Source organism: Crassostrea angulata, chromosome 7 (genome assembly GCF_025612915.1).
Source record: "Crassostrea angulata isolate pt1a10 chromosome 7, ASM2561291v2, whole genome shotgun sequence".
In the NCBI taxonomy this organism is placed as follows: domain Eukaryota; kingdom Metazoa; phylum Mollusca; class Bivalvia; order Ostreida; family Ostreidae; genus Magallana; species Magallana angulata.
This window is the reverse complement of record NC_069117.1, coordinates 54,934,266-54,948,259: the sequence shown is the minus strand read 5'-3', so window position 1 is coordinate 54,948,259 and position 13,994 is coordinate 54,934,266. Positions and strand designations below refer to the sequence as shown.

The window sequence follows — 13,994 nt, the reverse complement described above, 5'->3', positions numbered from 1 at the left end:
ACTAACACTGTGTGAAAGGCAAAGCAGGGCTTCGCGGCATAATGTGTGTAATTCATAATTTTTGCTCGCCGATTAGTTGATTAGTGATTAGTTGACTAGTTCAAATGGGGATCATAAGAATACTCCAGAGCACACCGTGTATACACATCACAGTCACGCAGTATCGGGGGGGGGGGGGGGGGCTACCTCTCCCACTTTTTTCGCAGCAGACACTTTTCTTAACTTGACTGACTTATTAAAAAAATGGAAATGTCGTGGGTGCCCCCTACCCTCAACTTTTGTCGGAGCATGTAATGTATGACACTGAAAATAAGGGATTTTAACTGAATTGAATTGAACTTACAACTCTTTTCATGATTTTGAGACCCCCCCCCCCCGTTCTTTAATTGCTTGTCAAGATTTTTTTTAATGAAGATAATACGTGCTTGAAATTTGATTGTTTTATCTTCCGCTTTCAAGCTTACATGCAATTACTTAAATGACACACGCATGTGCACGAATGTCCATTCCTAAAATAAAATGAAATTATTAAATTTCAAGTGATGAACATGCACTAAATTAAAGAAAAGAAAACGACTGAAATTTCTTCTTAAATAATAAACGTTCCGTTTATGAATTTATGATCAGCAGTGAACATTAATTTTTTAAAACATAGCCTCATCAATTCATGCATGCTTTCATTGAATAATTTTGTTTTATTTAGTCAGGCAAGCTTCTTGGAAAGCTAGTTTTACGCTTCCTGAAACATAGATGATCGCCTTTAATATAAGATGAACGTCGTTAATTTCTGACCACAAACTATAGTTTACAACTGTTAGACCTTGTTCATATACTGTGAACCTGTATATTATTACAGCTCATTTTTGGGAATTTGGCGTGCCACATATATAGATCCGCGCGGGGTAACGTTACACACATCTCTCTCGATAAAAAATCTGAGATAGAAATGAGATCCGCTCCTCCAGCAAAAATATTTCCAGAACTTTCTAGATAAATTTCGAAGTGTGCCATTTATATATATTTTAGTCTGGCGAATTTATGAATTTATGATTAATTCTTTGCATAAAAACGGTAACTGTTCTCTTTCCGACTTTCGACCTATAATAAATTTTATCGGAAGTTTACGTGTAGCAACACGTGCGCAGAACCGGAACCGTATGTCTTCCAATCAAGAATTGCCACATTTTGCCGGTTCACCGAAATAACTCGCACATTGCATCAACTAAATCAGATAACTTCAACTGAACAACTTTAATATTATAGTTAGGAGGCATTTCCTGTAAGGTTAGTGGCGTTAAAACATTGAATATGCTTAAATGTATTCATTAATTCAATGAAAAATATGTCAATACAATAGAGAGTAGGAAATCCACGTGTTGTTTACATTTAGCACAGTTGTCAATTGGCGATTTTTTATTTCGATGAAAGTTGAATGGTATGTAACACATAAATTAATTTCATCGCATACTGTCTTTAACGGTGATCAAATGGATGTGCTTTTATGTTGAATCAGTACAGTAGTAAAAATATTACAGCAGCTGTGAATACTGAAACGTCATTCATTCATTTGGTCATTAGCGAATGTAGCCATGTGTGGAACTATGATAGAAAAGCATGATATTTGTAAAAGGATGTTTTGTTTTTATCAGTGTAACAATATGTAACGCGTGTAACCTGTGGGTATACTTTTGATGTGCAAAGACATGTAATGGGGACTTCCTGAAAATAAGTAAGACTTAAATTATCGTCATATGTTTAATAATTTCTTTGGTTTTGATTTTTCAGTAATGCGCTCCACACATATTAAAGAGCTGGCTCTGCTGGCATGTATAAGTCTGCTATTCCCCACCGCCTGTGAGTATATATTCAGATCAAGTATATGCACATTAAAAAAATAAACAGCAAGTCAAAAAGTTCACCAGGATATGAACTCGGTGGGTCAACAGGTGACCAAATCCTATGAAGCCCTGCGGGCTATTCAGAGGGGCTTATTAGAATATTTGATCACGTGCCCACCTAGTCCCACCTAGTTCATTTCCTGGAGAACTTTTTAACTAGCTGTTTATTACTTATATTTACATTTGAGAAAGGCAAATCGTTTTGAAGTCTTAAAATAACCATGTTTTGTGTTTACAATAATGCAACCCTCAAATGATAAGTGCATGCAGATATCATTGTGATGTCATGAAATGTTCACACAAAATTGAACAAGCTATTCACTAGGTTCATATAACATGCAAATGTAAATATAATGTATTATCCTATATCAGGATATATGAAAAAATTGTTTATCATTTATGATTGCACCAAAAATTCATATCACTGCATGCATAAATAAAGTATCTGTAAAAATAAGGTCTAGATACCTCATATAACATGTATAACAGCATTATTAAACCACTCGATATGTTGTAGATGGGGCAAGTCTGGCCGTAATGTCCATTGATCTCGGGAGTGAATTCATAAAAATAGGACTTGTGAAGGTATTTCAAAGAATTACTGATATTCTATAAATTCTAAAACTGCTATTCTTACTGTATTTTAAATGGTATTATCTTGTTTTAACTGACTATTTGTTACTTTTTTGTGTTCAAGCCTGGTGTACCAATGGAAATTGTCTTAAATGAGTAAGTTTAACTTTTCCTTTACAAATTTTCTTAATATTTTTTTTGTTGATCTTCTTTAAAGCAAAGATTTGCATTTGGATGCTTGAAGACATGTACTTACCTAGTCGTAAAATGAATACTAGTATTAGTATGTAAATTATCCACAGAAATAATTTAGCTGATGTATAGGCTATTTATCGTAGCAGTTTTTCAAGAAGTGAATTTGAAAGCTTAACATAATTTAATTTAGAATTCAAGATTTAGAATGAAGAGTTGTTTTTCAGTGAATCCTCCAGAAAATCATCAACTATTGTTGCTCTTAGAGATGGGGATCGACTGTTTGGTACAGCAGCTGAAGCCACTGTATGTAGATTCCTATTTTACTTTATGTATCAGTATCAAAGTTTACAGAAATGTTGCAAAGATGCAATAAAACTTAAGGTAGATAAACAATGAATTAGACTGCAGTTATATTTCTTCTCTCACAAACCCATTTTAGGCTGTGAAAGTGCCAAAGAAGGCCTACTGGTACTTGACTCAAATCATTGGTAAAAGGTTTGAAGACCCACAAGTTGATTTGTACAGGAAAAGATTCCCTTATTATGACATAGTTAAAGATGAAGAAAGAGGAACACCTCTTTTTAAAGTAGATGAGTAAGTACAGTTACACATGTATGTTTGTAAAAGTATAGTCTTTCTGGAATATCAGTTCAATAATTGATGCAGATTCTGTAATTTCCATTGATTAACGTTTAACGGTCTTTGTTAGTGAGACTACCTACAGTCCTGAAGAGTTATTGGCCATGGTCCTCGAAAAAGCAAAGTCCTCGGCGGAAGCATTTGCTGGTAATTATTTCTTCTTTATAATAAACTGTAACTCAGTGTCACATTTTTTTGTTGCTTCAAGGTTGAAAAATAGTTAATTGTTATTAAAAGTAGTGTAAATACACTTCCATTAAAGAGTCTGGACGGTCAACAAATTAACCATTAGATCTACCTAACATTCCAAGATATATGTATGATTTGTTTAGCTATAAACTATTATTTAGTAATATAAAGAAAAAATATTTTGCCTTTTGAATCTGGGTATTTTTCTATATGATTGTATAAAGCACTTCAATGCAGTCTAAAAATGGCCACGACCATCAAGCCCTATTATTCTTTGAGGTAGTGCTGTTTTCAGTTGCCCATTTATTTGACATCACCGTTGATCAGTGATGCTTTATGATTTTTAGACACCCCTTTTTTTGGTGCCTTTTTATATCTTTGATACTTATCAATAATTGTTTTCAGATACCCCAATCTCTGATGCTGTTATCACTGTCCCTTCCTACTTCACCCAGTCTGAGAGACGAGCGGTCAAAGAGGCCGCAGAATTGGTTGGAATTAACGTCTTGCAGCTCATCAGTGATAATGTTGCAGGTAACAGAAATAACGAGAAAGTTACCTAATACGCATTAGAATCCAATCCATAATCTGTGGTTTAAGAAATTTACACAACAATCATATGTACACACATATACAAGCATTATGTAAAAAATTTGCTTTGTTATTTAAAGAACAAGCCTTGAAATCCTTGATCTTGAAAATCTTGTGTTTGCATGATTTGACAGTGGCCTTGAACTACGGCGTATTCAGAAGGAAGATGTTCAACAGCACCACCCAGTATTACATGTTTTATGATGCTGGAGCCACCAGTACATCAGCCACACTAGTAGGTCAGTACCTGACGAAACAAAGATATATAGTTCAATATAGTAGAGAGATTGTTCAGGATGCACCATTTCTTACACAAGGCAGAATCAACATGTAAAAACCGTGCCCTAGTAAAATGTGCAATGTGTTTTTGTGTTGTTTTCATAACTTAATAACTGACATTTGAAATATGGATTGTATGGTAAATATTGTAAATATTGGGTGCCAGATTTTGTAATTACCTGGATTATGCTATTTATTTTGTAAATTGATGGCTTTCTCTCTCAGGTTACCAGATGGTGAAGTCGAAGGAAGGAGACAGAGTTGAGACCAACCCTCAACTGGTCGTCAAGGGAGTAGGGTAAGTCGTATCGGAACAGCTGAAGGCATTAATTAATGTTAGAGAGTAAATATTCTATGAATCCAGGTTTTTTGTTAGGTTGAAAGTAATAATGATTTTCTGTGTGTAGTTTTGACAAATCACTGGGAGGACTGGAGATGACGCTTCGACTCAGAAACCACCTGGCCAAATTATTCAATGCCCAAAAGAAAACAAAGACTGACGTCTTCACCAATGACCGATCAATGGGAAAACTATTCAAGGAGGCCAACAGATTAAAGAAGGTCCTCAGTGCTAATGTAGAACATATGGCACAGGTAATATTTCATCTCCTCAAACAGTTCTCCTCAACTTGGTGAATAGCATGTTTTCTGAATCCCAGATTTTAACACTGTAGAATTTAATTAATTATATGACTTTCAGTTCATGTATGTGTTTTTTCCACAAATGACAATGTTCTTTGGATGACTTTGTTAGGTTGAGGGTCTGCTTGAGGACATTGACTTCAAAGCCAAGGTCACTCGCGAGGACTTTGAGGAGATGAACAAGGATCTGTTTGACCGAGTCACTAAACCAATCGAAGACGCACTCCAAACATCACAAGTGACACTGGTATAAAATTGCATGTAGTTCAAAGAAGAATTTTTTGGTTCATTTTTTCGATTTCAAAGCTTAAACATCTTGATTGAACTATTTTTTCTTTCTTCTTTACAGCCTGAAATCACTGATGTTATTTTGATGGGTGGAGGAACCAGAGTGCCCAAAGTTCAAGAGAAGTTGCTCAAGTTCCTCAAGAGGTGTGTGTACCTCCCTTTATCCACTTACTTGTACACTAATATGTTAGAAATTGTTTTTAACGAGGCCGAGTACAGATCGAGTACGCACGCTTTTGCGCAGCGTTTCATTTGTATTGGGACGTCATCTTTTTGCTTGGTTGACGGCATGGCGTAATAGTTTCAACTGCAGATATTCGTCGTAATTTGTTGAAAATAACTCGTTTGATGCGTAAAATTGATATTATATTGTGGAATAAACATAAATGTCTTAAAGTATAAGCTATATTTGGGCTCGGGTCGAAAATGTTAAGAGGATTCAGCAAGCCTAGCTCTCTGTCACATTATCTTAACACGCCTAAATATAGCTTAAATCATATATTTCAAGACAGTAACCATGTATTTTATATCAATGACCCATAATATGTGATGTTATATATTTATTTATTACTTAAATATGTCTGAATGTTTTGATAATGCTATAAAGATCACCATTTCCGCCTTTGTCAAATAAGAAATAGCCATTATCTGACAAATCCGGGAAATTGGGCATACAAAAAACAAATTTGATAAGACCCCTGGAACAAACCAGGAGGTAAAAGGTTTTTTTTATTTGACCATTTGATGCCTTTTAGCAATAACTTTAATATGTAGAACAGAAAAAGAAAACCCTAGGGCAGAAGTTTAAAAAAAAATGTAAAAAATGTGCAAAATTGATACATTTCAAGCAAAGTCCCATAGGGTCCTATGTTAAAAATTCACAAACTTTGAGATGACCACTTAAATAAACGGTGTGGTAAATGTCATATTTTTTTTTTTATCTTAAAATAATAATTATATCCGTAATAATTCATGTAAAAAATTTCATTTAATAATCTAGGGCTGAACAAATTAGACCCGGCCTCGTTAAGCTTGGAAACAAAGTTTCCACATGCAGAGAGAAGATTTAGAATGTATTGGTTTGACCTTGGTTTTATTTAGAGATGTTCTGGGTAAGAGTATAAACACTGATGAGGCTGCTGCCCTTGGAGCTGTATACCACGCAGCAGACCTTGGGAAAGGTTTCAAGGTCAAGAAGTTCTTGATCAAGGATGCCTGCCACTATCCTATTGTTGTAAGCATGGATTCTATTACAATGTTTAAATAATTTGTATTAATTAAAAATTGAAACTGAACTGTTAAAAAAAATATGGGCATAATTTTCGTTCACAATATTCCAATGTTGATTCATAAATCATAGGTGGAGTTTGAAAAGCAGACTGCTGAAAGTGCTGAAGACAAGCCAAAAATAGTAAAAAGGACATTATTTGGGAGAATGAACCCCTACCCTCAAAAGAAGGTGATGACGTTCAACAAACATGTTAAAGACTTCTCCTTCAATGTATCGTATGGTGACCTGAGTTTTCTTAGTGAAGACGATTTGAGGTAAGTAAAACAAGAGAGATTATCACTATTTAGCTTCAGACTTTGAGAACTTGAGAGTAATGAATCCATAGTGCAAAAGTATTCATAGTACATAGTGCAAATTAAAAGCAAGGTTTTAAAAAAGATTTCACTGTGGAGTTTTCTTATCAATTTAAATGAAAAAAAATCTGTATGACTTTAGAATTTTTATCATGTAAATTCATTGTCCACAATGATCTTTGTATTATTGTAGTCTACAATGCCAAGTGTTTGTCCATTTTCACTATTGTATACGAGGCAATACTGTATAAAGATTTATTTTCAACCCATGTAATTTTCGCCCTTTGAGACTTGCAAACAGTTTCACCCGTCTTGAATTCACCCAGAAGCAGTTGTGTGAACAAAGACAAGGAGGGCGAAAGGGGTGAAAATAAAATGGGGCAAGTATATCCCTGTATACAGTATTTGCTCTGCTTTTTTTTCGCCCCTTAACCATCATTGTCAGTGGGTGAATTTAAGACCGGGGGAATTCTAAGTCTCAAATCACATCCCTTTAAATACATCTTTGAGTGAATTCAAGATGAGGCGAAACCTTTTACAAGTGAAGAAGGGCGAAAATTACATGGGGCAAAAATAGTCCTATATACAGTATGTCCAATGTTTATTCACGTCTACATCATCTACTGTATGGTCATTGTCCACAGTGTATTATGTACAATCTTCTTTCGTATTTTTCAGGTCTTTCCCTGATCACCTGATTCACACCTATCACCTGAAAGGTGTAGAAACTGCATTCAAGAAGCATGTTGAGAAAGCCGACAGTAAAGGGGTGAAGGCTCACTTCAGGATGGACGAGGATGGAATCTTACACCTAGATAGAGTGAGACAACAATATGAAATCTGTTTTTAAAACAATCAATATAATTTAGATCTTAATAGAGAATGTAGAATTCTTTATCACCAAGTTAAAGAAATAGTAAAAAAATATGGAAGTACAGAACTATTTGTTTACATTTTGTTGGTATCTGTCATTTCATACAGAGTTTCTTATTTCTTGTTTTGCCTTATTTGCACAGGTTGAATTTGTATTTGAGAAGGAAGGTCCACCAGAGGAATCAACTTGGTCAAGTGAGTGAATGATACAGGCAGGAACATGAGGCCAGCAAAAATTAATTCCTTGGTTCTCAGGCCAGCGTGTATCTGATTTAACATTGCATATTGCCCATTTTTATCACTTAATGAATAAAATAAAATTTTTCAAGTGTGCTGGTGAAATTCAGGATTAGGATATTATTCCGAACATTGCAATGATCCAGATTAAATTATAACAAAATGCAAATCTAGTTACGAGACAGTGTGTTCAAGTTAGGATCGCGACAGCAATGATTTTAGTTTTGATATGAAGAAGGACATTGTTTAAGTGCAAATGCATGGGGTTCATTTTTGTTTCATTAAATTGTGGCAAAAAGAGAACAATATTATAGAAGAGAAGAGCAATTATAAAAATGATGTGCATAGATATTTTTATATTCTTCTTAGAACTAGGGGATACTATAAGTGGATTTTTTGGAGGCAAAGAAGATAAGGAGGATAAGAAACCAACAACAGATGAAACAGCACAAGAGGTAATCACAAGCTGCCTGCAATGTGCTTCCTCATTTTGCTTCCTACTAACTCTTTTCCCATACTTAACAATTTTCAATGTGGGTTTCATTTTCATTTAGTTTTAAGTTCATTTTATTTTGTTTAAATTCATCTTATAGTTTGCTTAGAAAGTCAATGCAAAGTCCTCTTCAATATTTTTTTTCCATGGATAATTTAGTTTATATATTTTTTTGTTGATTTGCATGATTTTTTTGTATAAAGGGAGACAAACCTGACGATAAATCAGGTGAAGGAAAAACGGAATCTGAGGCTCAACAACCAAAGCCAGACAGTGGGGACAAAAAGGTTCCTTTACAGAACTTTTCTGTTTTTCGCTTTATGTGCAAATGTGCTGTTTGTCTCTCGGGCTAGAAATAATACTTGTTCTTCCACTGGTCAAACAGGCTTTCAGCCAAAAAAAATTGACCCATTGGATCAATAATAATGGAAAAGTGTTAAATAGCTGGCCCAAATGGCAAGTGCTTTTCAGAGAGCACTATATCAACTCTAATGTATATTGGCTCCAGACAAGTGGCCATACAGTATATATTTCAAGCCCTGATCTTTATTTCACCTTTCTGACACTGTACGTGTGATGTGCTGCATGATGGGATTTGAGGATGAATACACTCACAAATTTAATCAGCTTTACCCTCTGGAGTTTCCTACCTTTCATTGAATATTACTTTTAAGCATACATACATGTTTTAAAAAGTAATATAAAAGATGTTTTTAAGTTTATTTGTTTGTTTTTACTAATTCTTCTCAAATTAAATATTCAGTTAAATCTTTCTTCTTTTTAATGTATGAGTATTGTCTAACAAATTTAACATACATATACATATATAGTAGTAGTAGAATATAGGAGGATTATATGATGGTAACAATATTTTTTCTAATTAATGTCAAATTCAATTTGATACTGTAATTTTCTTGTTTTACTCAAGTACTTTATTCTGTCATTCCACTGTTTTGTATTAATCGCAAAAATATAAAATCACCTTTCATATAAAAATTTTATATATGTTCAAAACTGTCTGAAAATAAAAGCGAGATTTTAATATCTTCTTGCGATTTTAATTCCACACGTTTAATACTGAATCTACAATATGCTTTAATATTTTTGTACAATTACCTGTACATGTAACAGATATTTTAAAAAGATACCATTATAAAGTGAATTTGCATAAAGTTTTCAATTCTTGCTTGGTACAGATTCCAGCTGATGAAGAGAAGAAGAATGAAGAGACCACAGAAAAACCCACCAAGGAAAAGAGTGAAGATAAAAAAGAGGATAAGAAAGAGGGGAAAAAGCAAACTGTCAAAAAAGAAACAGAGAAAGCTGATAATACCACTAAAACTGAAAACAAGACAGAGGAAGTCAAGGTAAGCAACCCAGGTTGATACTTTACCCAACCGCCATTGATAAAGTTTCTTTGATTGAAAGTAAAAATCTAATGTCTTCACTGTTTCTGGAGAATTCATTTTCAATTTTCAGGCCCCCAAAGTGACCTTCATTAAAGAGGATATTTTAGCAGAGAATGAATCATTTGATATCCTACCAATTACTACAGAAAAGTTCAAGGCTGCCAAGAAGAGGTTAGTGATATGTTATTGTGTACTTTATGTGCATGATACCTAATATATTTTTGAAATGCCCATACCTGTAACGGTACTTTTGACCCAAGGGTAGAGAATATTTAATTGAAATTATGGTATAACATGTCTTAAATAATAGGAAGTTTAGCATTACCCATTTAGTTGAAACATCTTTTATATAAATGTACTATATACAGGGTTATTTTTGCCCCATGTTTTTTCCACCCTTCTACAGACTTGTTTCATTCTGTCTTCAATTTGCCCACAAACAGAAATACATACATTTTCTAATTAACACAGTTATTTTGAAATAGTTTTTAATTTGCCCTGTCTTAAATTTTCCCACTGATAACCAGGATGATCAGCATGAAAGGGACAAAAATACAATAGTGGCAAATATGTAAACCGTAGAGCCATTCTTGAACAATATGAATCATAATTTTGATGTTTATCCATACATGTATGTGTTTATGGATATTGCTAAATATGAGATCAAAGCTTCATGCGTCCACTTTTATGGAATGGTATTGATATTTGGATTTCAGACTAGCTGAATTAACAGCAAAAGACAAAGAAAAGAAGTTGTTAGAGATGGCTAAGAACGATCTGGAGGCGTACATCTATGACATGAATGACAAACTGACGGACGAGGACCACGAGAAGTGTTCCACCTCCGCCGAGAGGGAGGAGTACAGCAAGCTGTTCGCGGAGGCCGGCGAGTGGATGTACGAACAGGAAGAGGATGCCAAGAAGGAGGTATTCTAAAGGCAGCGACTTGTTTTTGGATGGGGGAAGGATTATTTTTTGCAGTAGAGAAAATTAGATTTGATTCATGGGAATTTGATTTTAATTTGTTTATATAAGTGTATAATATATACAAGTAGTTTTACCAAGTGGGTAACCACATGTACATATTTTTTACTTGGTATGCTATTTAGGATTTTATCATGAAGAAAATGAAGTTTTTGGAACAAACACACCTTAATTAATAGAAATTAGTGATTAGACAATTCCCTTCAACAGTTATTGAAAACCACAAATTGAGAAAGATGACTTAAAAATACAAATCAATAATTTTTAAAAATATGGATTCACAATAACATAGATGATGTACTGTTGATAGGTGTACTTGAACAAGTTGAAGGAACTGAAGAAGTTAGTGAAGGACTTGGTGTACAGGGTGAAGGAACTGAAGGAGCGTCCCAAGGCCCTGGATGCCCTCAACTCCATGCTTAACCACTCCGAGTTCTTCCTGGTCAGCGTCAGGAACCTGTCCCTAGGGGAGGATCCCATGTTTACTGAGGTGGAAGCCACCACGCTGGAGAAACTCATCAATGAGACTTATGTAAGTTAGTAAAGAAACTCATCAATAAGACCTGTGTAAGTGAGTTAGTTGAGAAGCTCATTAATGAGACCTACATGTATATAAGTCAGTTAATTTAGAAACTCTTCAATGAATCCATTTTATGTCAAATGTTTGAGAAACTCAATAATGTTACCTACTAGTGGATAAGTCAGTTAGTAGAGAAACTCATCAGTGAGATATATGTAAGTCAGTTAGCAAAGAAATTTATCAAATAGACCAATACAATTTTGTCAGTGTTATTCTTCAATACCAAATGCATTAAAATAGGTTTGTGAGAATGTAATTTCTTGGATTTGCTTGTTTGTATAGTAAATAAAGAGTTTGTATCTTAATTTGCTGGGAAGGATAAATCGTGGGTGATGTTTACCTCAAAATTCATGTAAAGATTGAGCAACCACAAATTTTAATGTTTTAAAACTAAGAATTTAATTCACTGCAGTAAGCAAATATGATGAATTTAGAATGTGAAGAATGCTGCTGAAATTTCTGACATTACTGTTTTTAATTATTGGCATATAATATTGGTTATAGCAATGGTTGGAGACCATGACAAAGGACCAGAATATAACACCTCTGACAGAGAAACCCAAACTATTAGTGGATGACATTGCTATGAAATATCAAGCACTGGACAGGGAGGTCAAATACCTGATAAACAAGGCGAAGATGTATCGACCTAAAACCAAGCCCAAAGCCAGCAAAAACACCACAGCCACAAACAATACAAAGGCAGATACCAACTCGTCCGATTCAACCTCAGGTAACTAGATCAATAATCAAGGGTTACTGATACAATAGAACATATACAATGTATTCTAATAAGCAACAATAAATTTTTTGACCGATAAAACGATTCAGCTCTTTCCAGCGACAGTGATTGAATTTTTATGTTGATGTAATAAATGTTTATAGGTGAGAGTACAAAATCTGGTGCTGATGAAGGTCCCCAGCTAGATGTACCAGAGACAGAGACCAAAGCACCTAAACGAAGACCCAATTCCAAACGAGGAGAGGAGAAATCTGAAGGAGAGGAAGAGATTTTACAATTAGGTAAGATTGCAGGATCTCCCCCGAACTCAATTTTCAAATATTTTGCAACATTTTCAATTTCGTGTTTTGGGAAGATGTTTTGTTTTTTTCAGCAAGTCTTTTTGGGTCAGATTTTGTTATTATTCTTGATTTGATTTATTGTAACACTTTCTTATTTTATTTATCGTAGATGAAGGTGAAGGCAGTGAGGGATCAGAGGGCACAACAACAAAGAAAACGGAAGATCCCGATGATGCGGTTACTCATGACGCCAGTGACTTATAACCCCAGTCGGGATTAGGATTAATATATTGAACAATTTACTCAGTGTTGGTGTTGAGACCATGTGCCTGACATGCAGAAAAACAGGCAGTTAAAATAATATATAAAAAATTTGACTTCGGAAAATCTGTGAATTTGGGCTTTACAAGAGCAAAATGTTAGCATAGAACATTAGGACATTTTTGGTATTAAAAAGCAAAGTATTAGATAAAAGCATTAGGACTTTCGCAGATGCAAGTTTTCTTTAAACAGTTCGATATCAAATCTGTAATAATTCTGAAAGAAATTTACAAGAATTGTACTTGACCAACAACTAATTATGATGACATATTTCTTGTCACTGAACATTCTACATATCCATCTAGGATAAAATTGAATGCCGGACATTTATTTCTTCATCATAGCCTAATTTATTATCATGAAATGTCCATAACTGTGGATTGGCATTATGTACACTCTACATCAAATTTATTTCAAAACTTTATGAAAGTTTGTGTATGTCAACATGTTCAAACTCAAGTTAGAGTTCAATCTCATTGATTCCCACAGAACCACCATAGAGATGCACATCTGTGTGGTCTGTCATTTTTATTGTGCAATTGTTATATTTTTGTAGTGCAAAGTCTGGATGGTCGGTGATGATTAGTGAGTGCTGTCTGAATGTGCTAAATGGTTGCTTAATTGTGTGAGTGAAAGATGAGGACTTATTTATGAATATTTTCAAGTTATTTCAAGAGACTGTCATTGAGCTTGTTCAATAGTGATGAATGTGTGGTAGATAAGTGTTTGATCAGAATTTGTTGGTTGGGTCTTAACAGCAACAGTTTGGTGCTGTCAGTATTGATGATTTATTCCTCTGGCATTGTGTGCAAAATTTTAGTGTATTGCGTCATTTGGTGCACCAGGTCCATATGTATATCATACAACATTCCTGTAAATTTCATTAATAATGTCAATGATCATTGATGCAAGAGGATAAGAGCATTGCCTCTGTGTGCATACATGTATTAATGTTTGAATTAGCAGTTTGATAGAAATATTTAAGAGATCTTTATGCTTCAATGAAAGATGGTGCACCGATTTTTCCTTAAATGTAAGAACATAAATTATTGTTGGTATAAAAAAAATGAATAAAATATTTTTTAAAACATTAATTCAGAATTATTTTTTATTTTCAGTTAAAATCAGGATTACCGTATTTTTATTGGAACTCTTTATTACGAGGAGACACAAAAAAGGTGCTCGATGAATGCGTC

General features: G+C 34.2%; 1 protein-coding gene across 3 annotated transcripts; it reads left to right on the top strand.

The window, feature by feature from the left end:
• The first annotated feature begins 1,124 nt into the window (after positions 1-1,124).
• On the top strand, positions 1,125-13,892 carry LOC128156051 (hypoxia up-regulated protein 1-like). 3 transcript variants are annotated; one of them, XM_052818022.1, is made up of 26 exons: positions 1,125-1,284; positions 1,786-1,854; positions 2,416-2,483; positions 2,596-2,627; positions 2,891-2,969; positions 3,106-3,260; positions 3,376-3,452; positions 3,900-4,028; positions 4,220-4,324; positions 4,590-4,662; positions 4,772-4,958; positions 5,119-5,253; positions 5,356-5,438; positions 6,396-6,528; positions 6,655-6,839; positions 7,557-7,698; positions 7,895-7,946; positions 8,358-8,443; positions 8,685-8,768; positions 9,678-9,848; positions 9,961-10,061; positions 10,607-10,817; positions 11,185-11,406; positions 11,959-12,187; positions 12,340-12,477; positions 12,647-13,892. In XM_052818022.1, exons 2-26 carry the CDS (start codon positions 1,788-1,790, stop codon positions 12,739-12,741), a joined length of 3,039 nt encoding a protein of 1,012 aa, XP_052673982.1. In that variant the 5' UTR covers positions 1,125-1,284; positions 1,786-1,787; the 3' UTR covers positions 12,742-13,892. The 3 variants fall into 3 exon arrangements, with proteins under 3 accessions (XP_052673982.1, XP_052673984.1, XP_052673983.1); XM_052818023.1 differs by having other exon boundaries at positions 1,139-1,279; XM_052818024.1 differs by lacking the exon at positions 8,685-8,768.
• Positions 13,893-13,994: the final 102 nt, after the last annotated feature.